The sequence below is a fragment of the Myodes glareolus genome, chromosome 1, assembly GCF_982192425.1.
Source record: "Myodes glareolus chromosome 1, mMyoGla1.1, whole genome shotgun sequence".
Lineage (NCBI taxonomy): Eukaryota > Metazoa > Chordata > Mammalia > Rodentia > Cricetidae > Myodes > Myodes glareolus.
The window spans coordinates 87,555,882-87,568,155 of record NC_142026.1 but is presented as its reverse complement, the minus strand read 5'-3'; the positions used below and the strand labels follow the sequence as shown (position 1 = coordinate 87,568,155).

General features: G+C 37.2%; 1 protein-coding gene across 2 annotated transcripts in view; it reads left to right on the top strand.

Annotated features, from left to right (window-relative positions):
* Window positions 1-11,116, top strand: part of Sec63 (SEC63 protein translocation regulator) — a 78,796-nt gene extending 67,680 nt beyond the window's left edge. For both annotated transcript variants that reach the window (XM_085690846.2, XM_085690844.2), the window contains exons 19-21: window positions 2,842-2,940; window positions 8,594-8,698; window positions 9,637-11,116. In XM_085690846.2, coding sequence (XP_085546972.2) covers window positions 2,842-2,940; window positions 8,594-8,698; window positions 9,637-9,780 — 348 coding nt within the window. In that variant the 3' untranslated portion in view covers window positions 9,781-11,116. The remainder of the gene's footprint in view (window positions 1-2,841; window positions 2,941-8,593; window positions 8,699-9,636) is intronic.
* Window positions 11,117-12,274: the final 1,158 nt, after the last annotated feature.

Sequence of the window (12,274 nt, the reverse complement as noted above, 5' to 3'; positions counted from 1 at the left end):
GTTTTGTAGTATGAGCTTTATAGATGACACTGGTGTTTCACAAAGTCTAAAGGTCGAGCATGCAGGCCAAATCTAGTTGCCTTCTAAAGGTCTTACCATGTGGTCCTGGCTGGGTTTGAATTCACACAGTTTTATCTGCTTCTGCCTATCTAGTGCTGATATTAAAGGCATTTGCTACCACGCATGCAGCCTGCCTGCTTTTGCACACGATGCTGTAGTGTGAACACAGTTTATTTGAGCACAACTTTATTCATTCATTTTACACTGCAATAGCAGATTTGAACACCCCCCAAAACTTACATTATTATTGCATGTTGAGATTGTTAGGTTTGTATAAACCGTGTGTATATACAAAGCACACACACACACGCCTGCGCATGCATAAACACAAACCATCAATCATTCTGTAGCCTCATCTATCCTCAAGTTAAGCAGAACTGAATTTTTTTATTAGGCGCTGTTCTCATCATTGCAAATTTGCAATTTACTTATTCGCCTTATTCTTGCTAAGTCCTTTGTGGCCTGTGGCATTTAACAACATTTTAGTTGAGTTTAAAGTAGCATTGTTTAAAACATACACAAAGTAATAATGGAAAAGACAGCAGGGCCAGTGAGATGGATCAGCAAGTATATGCACCTCCTGCTGACCCTGCTGACCTGAATTCTAACCTGAGATCCACATGATGGAAGGGAGAGGACTGGTTCCTCTGGTTATCCTCTGACCTCTACACATGTGTCATTGCATACATACTCCAACATACATATAAACATAAAGAATATTTAAAGAAGATTAAGATAACCAAGTAAACAAAAAATGTTACTAAACCACGTTAAAGGGTAAAATAAAATGGAAAAGGCATTGATTTGGGATTAAAAATAAAAATATTTCCCAGAGAAATATTTCAATAGAATTTCTCTTCCTTCTTTTCTTTTCTTCTCTTTTCTTTTCTTTTCTTTTCTTTTCTTTTCTTTTCTTTTCTTTTCCTTTTTTTGGGATATCTTTGCACCTATCTATAGAATTTTTTTTCTTAAAGTGTTGGAAAATTGAGAGTTTGGGATAGGATGGTGCCTTTTAGGCTAAATGTAAACTTAGCACATTCTGGAGTTATTTTTAGGTTCCAACATTTTTCTTTAAAACAAAGTATCAGTCCTTGAAACAGGTGATACTGAGCACATGTCCAGCACTGGTTCACTAGTGGGTGATATAGCTCAGTGATGGTGCTGTGCTGTACCTATCTGCATGTTTGTTTCCCAGCCTCCCAGCCTCCCAAATAACCACACAGAAACTGTTCTAATTAAATCACTGCTTGGCCAATTACTATAGCATATTCCTGTCAAGCTTTTACATATTAAATCAACCAATTTCTATTTTATATTTTATCATGAGGCTGTGGCCTACCGGCAAGGTTCTAGCTGGCAGCTTGAGTCTTTCCCCTTTGGTGGCTACATGGTGTCTTTATTCATTAACCAATAAAAGCAACACATATACAGAGGGACCTTCCACCCCATTTCCTCTTTTCTGTGTAGATAAAAAGGAAGGTTTTAACTTTAACATAGTAAAATTACATATAACAAAACAGTTATCAAGCAAGAATTAAAGTTTCAATATTTATATCTACTTTATCTTTTATCATAACTAAGGAAAACTATAACTATCTATTCTTCAACTCCATCAGAAACTTCGGAAGGATATAATATTACCTAAGTAAACAGGAAGTGCATTGTAAGAAGCTTTCAAAACTCTAGAATTGACAAGAGGCATCTTGCTGCCTAGACAGACACCCTAAGTTCTTCTGTATCGTTGGGGCATCCATCTTCAGCCTGTAGGCCCATAGTGTCCAGCAGACTTTTCTATGAAGCAGGAAATTTTATAGACAGTTTCACCTGTACTGGCAGTTTGTCAGTCACTTTTTCCTGTGTCTAGAATATCTTGCAGACTCTTTCATGAAGCAGGAACTCTGAAGGATGGTCTCATCTTTAGGCAAGTTCAAACTTCAACTTCAAGTTCAATGCTTCAGCCACAGCCTTGTGGCGATACACAGATTAATGGAGATGGTTAATTTAAGATATGAGTTAGCCAGAAATATGCTTAAGCTATTGGCCAAACAGTACTGCAAATAATATGATTTCTGTGTGATTATTTCGAGGCTGAGCAGCCGGGAACAAACAAGTGGCCTCCTATAACAGTGCTGGGCACAGTGAAACTTGGTGCATGCAGACAAACTTGGCTCTATGTTTATTAATAAAATCATTTTCTGCCTTGTGTTCTATCATTTTTAATTCCCAGCTCTCATTGTGCATTCTGGTGGTGGTTTCCTAATGAGCTTTTTGTTGTTCTGATCTCTGAGAAGTTCAGCAAGAAATGCTGAGCTTATTAAAATAGCAGTGTGCAATGAAAGATAAATATAAGCTCTTAAAATCTGAGGTGTTCTCTTTTATGTTTTAAGTATTCAATGCATTGGTATTTTTATTGGGCTGCTCAAGCCCTTCCACTCATAAGCTGATTTTTGCTTATCACTAGGTAAAATAACTGATTTTTTGGTATGGTGTAATAATTGTTTTCCTTTTTTAGAATGTCTTTTCTCATTTTAAAGTAAATTACAGATTTTTAATATTGAGATCCATAAGCAGGCTTAATGGAGTTGTTGAAACTCCTAAAGTTATATATAGAACTGATTGGGGAATAGTGAGTGTGTCTCGCAGTGGTTTAGTATAGTTTGTTCATCTGCTAAGAGGTAGCACTGGACAGGGCAAAGATAGCATCTCAAAAGTAAGACAAGTTGAAGCTGTTTTTCCGGTCCTTTCTGACAACTTATATTCTTTTTTTTTTTTTCTTTTCAGGAAAAACAAGAGTGGTGGTGGCTTTATATTGCGGATAGGAAAGAACAAACATTAATATCCATGCCATATCATGTGTGTACACTGAAGGATACAGAGGAGGTAATTAACCAACAATATTTCTCTCTTAATATCTTAACTTTTATGATGCTTCATTAATTTTTGTTGTTGTTGTTTGGTTTTTGGCTTTTTGAGACAGGGTTTTTCTGTGTGATAGTCCTGATTGTTCTGGAACTTGCTTTGTAGACCAGGCTGGCCTCGAACTCACAGATCCTCTTGCCTCTGCCTCCCAAGTGCTGAGATTTAGGGATGCACCACCACTGCCCAGCTTCATTAAATTTTTGTTAATTCAATTTGTTGTATTTTGCTCATTGTATATGTTTATTTGTGTTAGAGTTAGCTTCAAGCTCCCTATGTAGCTAACACTGGCTTTGAACTCCTGATTCTTCTGCCTCTGTTTCTCAAGTTTGGGGATTACAGACTTACATTACCATATCTGGCAACTTACTGTAGACAGAAGTTTCTGTACTGCTCACCAGTACTCAGATAACCAACTCAGGAGACTCAATATTATTTACAAGTGCTCAGTTGGTAGCTCAGGTCTATTAACTAGTTCTTACAACTTAAATTAACCCATTTCTATTCATCTATATATTGTCATGTGACATGTGGCTTTATCTGTCCTCCAGCTTGTCCTGCTCCCTCTGTGACTCCTGGCAACTCTACTGACTCCGCTCTTCTTCCTCCCAGAATTCTCACTTTGGCTGTCCTGCCTGTATTTCCTGCCTGGCTATTGGCCAATCAGTTCTTTATTAGTCAATGATAGTAATATATATCAACAGTGTACATAAGGATTATTCCACAACAACTTAAATGTTGTTATAAGGCGTTTTATAATTATTATGTGATGTTTTAGAGTGAGTCATTGGAAATTTTTAAAGAATTGAAGAAGGTAGGCAACTTGGTTAGTCTGTTGAAAATATTCTATGTTTTGAGACAGTTTTTCCCCATCACTGTCTACAAACATAAGCCTTTATATCTACTCTCCAGACTCTAATAATGTTTTTCTCAAAAAGTTAAAATTTTTGTTCTTGTTGAATTACTGTTAAGTAGACTATACTTTGTCTTGAAAAATCCAAGGACTGGTAATTTTTTTGTTTTAGAATGGAGTTGTTACTATTATTATTTTATTATGTGCCATTAATTACTGCCTTTTCTTTTTTTTCCTTCCTTCTTTCCTTCCTTCCTTCCCTCCTCCCCCTCCCTCCCTCCCTTCCTCCCCTCATCCTTTTCTTTCCTTTCGTTTGTTTCTGCAACTAATACTTGAGAAAAAGAATTAAAGAAGGGAGAACTAGAGAAAATGGTTCAGTGGTTAAGAGTAAATACTGCTCTTATAGAGGATTCGAGTTTGGTTCTAGCACTCACCTGAGGTGTCTCATCCTAGCCTGTAACTTTAGTTCCAGGTTATCTGGTGGCCTTTCCAGGTATATGCGCTCATATGTACGTGTACACACACACACACACACACATCTAATTTAGAATAAAAATGATTTTTATTTTAAGGGAGAGAGTATTTATTTCAGAAGGTTCATTCATGTTTGGCAATTAGTTAGTTACTTTAAGTTCCATGCCTTTAGAGGCAGCCAGGAAGTAGAATAGGGAAAGACCAAGGGCAAGATGTAGTCTTCATAGGCATACTCTTCCTATGACCTATTTCCTCCAGCCAAGACCACCTCCTGTAGCCCATCACCTTCCTATAATGGCATCAAATTATGTTGTAACAAAGATTAATCATTCATTACATCATAGCTCTCAAGTTCAAGACACACCCAGAAATGTGCTTTACTATTCTAGGTATTTCTAAGTTCAGTCAAGTCAAGACTGACTGCCATAATGACAGAGTGATAAAGAGTTGCTTACTCATTATGTCTTACATTTACTCTTGGGAGCTGTATTCTGTTCTGCTGTTCTTGGTGTGCGTGTGTTCCTTTTTGAGAAAGAAAGCTCTCTCTGTCAGCCTGGACTTAGTGGACAGATTTCAAGATTGTTCTAGATATTGACTATATTTTTTAGTCAGGGTTCTCTAGAGAGCTAGAGGAAAGAACTGATAGAATAATGAGGTTTGTGGGGGTGCTTACAGGATGCGGTCCAGCTAGTCCAACAATGACTGTGTCTTGACAGAAAGTCCAAGAATCCAATAGTTGTTCAGTTCACAAAGCTGTTTGTCTCAGATGGTCTTCAGTGTATGTTGGAGTCTCAATGAAGCAGGCTTTAATGCCAGTGAAGGAATTCCTCAGCAATAAGATGTGTAAACTTGCCACTGAGAATGAGGACAAACAGAAAAAAAGCAAAAGCTGCTTTCCTCCATGTCCTTTATGTAGATTTTCTACCAGAAGGTATGGCCCAAATTTAGGGTGAGTCTTCTGACCTTCAGTGATCCAGATTTAAGGTGAATCTTTGTTTTAGTTACGTTCTGTTGCTGTGAAGAGACACCATGGCCATAGAAATCTAATTAGGGTCTTGCTTACAGTTTCAGAGATGTAGTCCATTATCACAGTGGCAGGGAGCATGGACTCAGTACACATGGTACTGGAGAAGTAGCTAAGAACTACATCCTGATCTGTAGGCCAGAGAAAGAGAGACTGGGCTTGGCATGGACTTTTGAAACCTCAAAGCCCATCCCCAGTGACATACTTTCTCTAACAAGTCCACACTTCCTAATCCTTCTTTAATGCCATTCCCAAGTGCCTAACCTTTCAACCAAATATGTGAGTCTATTGGAGCTATTCTTACTCAAACCACCACACTCTACTTCCTGGCCCCATAGGTTTATATCCATATCATTATGCAAAAATTCATTCAGTACAGCTTCAAAAGTCCCTATAAGCTATCATAGCCTCAACACTTTAAATAAAGTCCAGATTCTCTTCTGAGACTCATGGCAATCTCCTTAACTGTAACCCCCTGTAAAATGAAAATCAAAAGCAGACCATATACTTCCAGCATACAATGGCACAGAATATATGTCGCCATTTCAAAAGGAAGGAAGGGGAACATTATGAGGAAATGTTGAACCACAGCAAGACTGGAAACCAGAAAGGCAAACTCCAAACTGCATCTCTGTATCTGATGTCAAATGCTCTTCAGGTCTCCAGCTCTTTTCTGTACTCCTGTCTTTAGGCTTGGTTCCATACCCAGTCTGCAGCTCTCCCTAGCAGGTATCCTTCTTGCCTTGTCCTCTGCCTATAGACAGTTCATGTTACCAATTTTGTTTTGTTTTGTTTTGTTTTGTTTTGTTTTGGAGACAGGGTTTCTGTGTGTCACCCTGACTGTCCTGGAACTTACACTGTAGACCAGGCTGACCTTGAACTCACCGAGATCTTCCTGCCTCCTCCTCCTGGATAAGAGCTGGGATAAAAGGCGCGCACCACCACTTCCAGACAGTCAACTTTTAGTGTATTTTCTTCGTGGTGTTTCATGTAAATAATATAAAGGTTATTCCCCCTCCCCAAATTTTATATAAAAGTCAGCAAATACCATTCTTCACAACCTTTCTTTTTCTTCTAATGATAAAATTTGGACAAGGATCTCCTGAGTTACATGCAGCCCTTTCCTCCATAAGCATAATGCAGTTGTTAGCTAGGAGTCAACACTGATGTTGATGCAGGGTCACAGTTCGTTTTCAGTTTCCACTCCGTCTGTCACAATTTTTGTTTTATCTTCAAATTCAAAAATCTAATTTTTGAATTTGAAAATTCTAATTAGATTGAAAAATCTAATGAAAGATTATACTGTTTTTTGTTCTTAATGTTTTTTACTCTGGGACATATAAATGCTAGCCAGACATGGGCTCTGCTAGAGTAATACTTCAGCCGCTCCTGTTGGTTTTCAGGATGCTAGCAAACTGTTAGAATACCAGTGTAATTTGCCTCATTGCTCACTCATGTTTCTTACTAGTCATTTATTTCAAGTGTTACACACTGTATTTGTTTGCTTTTCATTTGTAGCAATAAGGTTTTCTTATTTCTAGAATGTTTGGGGAATCTCATCTGTGGTGTATTATTTGGGCATTATACTGTTTGCCAAAGATTTTTACCAAATGTTTAGTACTCAACAATGTTTTTTATTTCAATCACTTTTTTATTCTGATCTTTGTTCAGTATAGTTTCAGTTTCTTTTAAGAGTGAAACTCGACATCATCAGTGTCGTCAGGGCATATTTTGTATGTATGGTTGTTATCATTGTTTATTTTTATTTGATGTTTTATATTGGTTTGGATTTTTTTCTCTAACTATGAAGAAATCAGCCTTTTTAAAAAGAAAGGAAAAGAAAAGAAAAAGCTGGGTGGTTGTGGTGCATGCCTTTAATCTCAGTACCAGGGACACGGAGGTAGGCAGAATCTGTGAGTTTGAGGCCAGCCTGGTCTACAGAGCAAGTTCCAGGGCACACAGAGAAACCCTGTCTCAGGAGAAAAGACAAGAACAACAAATATTTCTCCCTATTTTGTTTTCTTGCCTCAGTTTTCCAAGTTGTGGGATTACAGATTTGCACTAAAGTGACCAGACTTTTTTTTTCTCTTAAATTGCCTTTATATATCATTAACTGCAAAAATCTGGAATTTGAAGTTTACAGGCAGATTACTAGATTGTGAAAATATCATTTTAAAGAATATATTCTTATGCTCATATAGAATTGAAATCTCTAAGTCTATGTTACTATTTATGATTTGATGGGAAATAAAATACTGTTTTGGACTTGTTTTTAAATAGTTTCCTGTAGTTTATATTTTATTTTTCTGCGGGGGTTAAGGATTAGGGTAGTAAAGGGCCTTATTAAAACTAATAAATTATTTATTGAAATAGAATGAAGTGAAATTATGTAATTCTTTTTAAATTTGTTTTTATAGTTTGAGTTTCATATATAGATATAATGAATTAGTTTTTCATCTCTCTATTGCTGCCTCTAATTCCTTCCCTTGCCCTCTGAAACCCTTTTCCCAATGAGTGTGTGTGTGTGTGTGTGTGTGTGTGTGTGTGTGTGTGTGTGTGTGTGTTTCCACAGAGTTTAATTAGGAAGCTTGTATGAGCATGGGTGAGAGGCTATTTACTGGAGTGTAGGCAACTTTAACCACTGGAAAAATGGCACCCTTGTCCCCCAGCACCTGTTAACTGCCAGCAGTCCCTCAGGTGTTGTGGGTCCTTGTTTAAATTAGTCTTGTGAAGGTAACCACTACTGGAGTGAGTTGAGGGTCCAGTGATTCTGTCATGTCCTCAAGACTCTTTTACAGTATATCTCCCCACTCTGATTCTTACATTCTTTTTATCCCTTCTTCTCTAAGCCTTGGAGGGTTTTTTTCTGGATTTTTAAGGCATAGATAATTTATCCTGGAAATAAGAGAATTTGGCAAGAATTATTTTTTATCTAGCCAAGTCTGTTATTTAATTCCACATTTTATTTAGTAATACTTTGATTCTTTACTTAATTTCTTTTGCGTTTTCAAGGTACCAACATAGAATTTGGTTACTTTAATAGGTTTTCTTGAATTATCAACATAGAAACGAACCCAGTAGTTCTGCTAAACTTGATTTTCTTTTTGTTTAGTGTTTATACTAGATAAAATAGAGGTCACACGTGTTGTTGTGAGAGTTTCAGTGAGTCATCTGAGGGATAAGTACTCTGAGGTAGGAAGTTTACAGGCATTCTGTTGTTTCATTTACATAATACAGACTTCTAAGTGTTGATTTTATCTTCTTAGGTAGAACTGAAGTTTCCTGCACCAGGCAAGCCTGGAAATTATCAGTATACAGTGTTTCTGAGATCGGATTCCTATATGGGTTTGGATCAGATTAAGCCACTGAAGGTAAGAATACTAATAAAAGACAAATAAATAAAATTACGGAAGATGTGAGTCTAGTAACTCTTGAGCAAAGCCTGAGGAAGGTGTGGGAAGCATTTCCAGTTTTGAGATGCAGAGTGGGTGGAAAGAAAAAGCGGTCATCTCATGAGCTTTCAATATTAGTTAGATTTTTAAGGAGCTTTGAACCCCGACTATAAGTTACTTTATTAGTTTTTTTTAATGTGGTATATATTATGTGGTACTTTTCAGGGCTTTATCAAATGTGTTCTGTTTTCTTTAAAAAGGCTGGAGAGAGTGGGGAGCAGAACTCAGATTTTTACCACAGACTTTATTGGTGTCTTTATTGATTTCTGAAGTGAGGGGTTTTTGTTTGTTTGTGTTTTTAATCATCTTAGAGCATAAACTTTGTGTGTGGCTTGAAGCACACTTAGTGTTCATTTCCCTTAGCTTTTCACCCAAAGAGTTCTATTACATTAGCGAGGTTGAGCAAAATCATTGTTACCTGTTAGAGTAAAGGAGCCAGTAAAGGTGAGTCTATTTCCTGCATCGGCCCTGGTATTTTACTGCACAACTAATCTTTGGGAAGCATACTTGAATTTTTCTTCCTTCAGCCAAAGACTAATAAGATAACCACTAAGTATTGATGCATAGGAAACATGACTGTTAGTACTTTGTGCCAGAAAAGTACAATCTTAAATAGTTCAATATCTACAGGGTCAAAATACCAAATTATATTAGAAATTCTTCTCTAATCCTGTGTAAGTAGATTTAGTATTTTCATTTGTAGAATGAAGTGTCTTTTTAATGAATGTGCTGAATTTAGAGTTGTGCCACAGAACCCATTTCCTTGTGACTTGCCATGATAAAAGAAAACCTTTACCAGGTATTTCTTCTGTTATTTCTTTCCAAATTTCTAACATACATTTAATTCTTCTTTATAGTTGGAAGTTCATGAGGCCAAGCCTGTGCCAGAAAACCATCCCCAGTGGGATACAGCAATAGAAGGTGATGAAGACCAGGAAGACAGTGAGGGATTTGAAGATAGCTTTGAGGAAGAAGAGGAAGAAGAGGAAGGTGATGACTAACCACTGTATGCGTGGACCACAGCATTTGCACATATTTGCAAACACCTGCTGCTTTGTAAATTACAATAAAGCAGAAGCAGTGAGAACTGATGTGGAGGGAAGTGTTGGCATCTTTACTAGAAATGGATACATAAAACAGGCAGTTGGTGATGCCATGATACAATCTGAAAGGGGGTTATTTAAAGCCTTTCAGGTATGGGGCGGTGCATTTATATCATCTGAAAATGATAATAAATCTTTTGTTGTTACAACTGTCCAGAAGTGTGGGCTGTGCATTACCTATCAGTTTACGGTCTCAGTCAGAGTCAAGGTACATGAAAAACAATCTTTGTTCAGCTTTAGTTTAGTAAACTTTAAACTATGATAAACATCACATATATGTTTTAAGTAACATCTGCTCAAGTTTTTTAATCTGTTAATAAGCTGTTATTCATTTATTAATATTTTACAAATGGTAAGATTATAACAGTTCCATACATGAGTTCAGACCTTATTTTCATCTATCTTGGCCATACCTTAGCATTCTCACACATTCCACACAATACAGAGGGCTACATTTTAGAATTTTCTGTTCTTAATTGCCCAGAGTTAGCAGACATTACAAAAGTGACTTTTATCGGCTTAAGGCCTCTTAAAGCCTCAGTTGGTGTCTGCGCAAGATCTCATTCTTCTGATAAGCTCAGGGCTGAAAGGGATTGCGGGACCACACATTCTCTGATGCTTGGGTCATGTTATCCAGTCTTTTGCAAAGGGTCACTATAAAAGCTGGACTACATTCTTGGCTTTTAATCTACCTGACTATCAGAAGCCTTTTAAAGAAAATAATTACAGCATACAAAGGAGACATTTTTTGTATTCATTTTGGACTCCTGTTAATAAAATAGAAGTTTGACTCATTTTATGTTTGTAATTGTGTTTGTCTTTTTACTCCTAGAGAAAGGGCATAAATAGGCTAATCTTTTATTTTTTCAACTAAAAGTTTAATATTGTACCTCACTGTGGAAGTGACTGCTATCTCTGTATACTCTTGGAAAACCCAAGAGGAACAGCTGTTCTCTCATTTAGTACAACCTACAGGGCAGTCTCAGCGCAGAGTAATGTGTGTGTGATGAGTCACTGAGGTAAGAGGAATATTTTTATTACTAGAGATGGAGGGCACAAGTCTATAATACTCTAAGACTGATTGCAATAATCCTGTCAAACTCTCCATAGGCCAAAGTACTGTTGCAATACTAACGACCTTGTTTATTTAAAAGGTTGCTACTCTTCATGCAGAATTATTACTGGTATTTTGTTACTACAGTAGTTGGAAATAAAATTTGAAGATTACCAAAAATACGAATTTTTTTGTTGTTGTTCTAAATTTAAGATGTAACACTAAATTAAGATGTAACAGTTGAAGTTGTCATTAGACCCTTGCTACTAGTTGAATGAGGCCCTCCCTTCCTGTGCTACTGAGGGTTAGAATCATTTGTTTCGTTTTTATGTAATGGGTGGATTTCCCTTTCAGATCAGATTTTACTGGGAAGCTCCATTGTTGGTTGTAGCTACTAGACATGTGATTGTGAGGGAGTGAAACAGCTTGTTTGAGGTGAAAGGAGAGAGACTAGAGGAAACGAGACAAGCAGAACTGTAGTATTTGTGTTTCCTAGCCTTGCTGAAGTAGATGGCTCAAGAAAAGTCTCCCCTAGTGGCTGTTTTCCAGAGTTTATTCAGGCAACTGGCTTCTCTGGTTTGAGAGTCTCTGGTGAGAGTTTACAAGCCGTTAACAGTACCATGCTTACAAAAACAGCATGTCTTCCATGATTGGAAATCCCAACAATTTGTCTATTTTGTGATATGTATCAACACCCCAACCTAAGGAACCAGTTCGTACCTTAGGTGAAGGCCTCAGTTAGGGTTCTTATCTCTACTCAGTCACCAGACTTCACATCCCTTCTTTCTCCCCAGTGGGATTAATGATATTTCCTGGTTTGTATCTGATTGAAAGTTGTGAGTGATGCTTTGTTTTTGCTCTTATTCAAAATACTGACATTCTGTCAATAGAATAAATGAATATATAAATGAAAACACAGTGTGTACATACAGAATGAAATTGATTATATATGAAATTAAGTTATTTACATTGTATAATATTTTTAATCTCTAAATTTGCAAAGTATCCATCAAAGTACAGCCTTCCACAAGGAGACTTAACTACCAGTTGAAAGTGTGGCAGGTGCAAAGCTTAGCATTGTAAGACCTGACTGAGGCCTCAGACTTAAAATTAGTTAGATGTTTATGTTCTCTAAAATTTTGTGATATTTGAAAAGAATCGCACATTGAATGAGATTCTGCACATGGAGCAGTCTCTTGTTCTCTGCTCCTCACCGAGGGGTGGAGAAGGACAGACTCCTCTGCTGGGAAGCTCAGCCCTAGAGGAAGTGTAGGAGTAGCATGCCAACCCCCTGATGTGGAACTAGGGAGTTGCATGTTAGGAATGTATTGAGGCTTT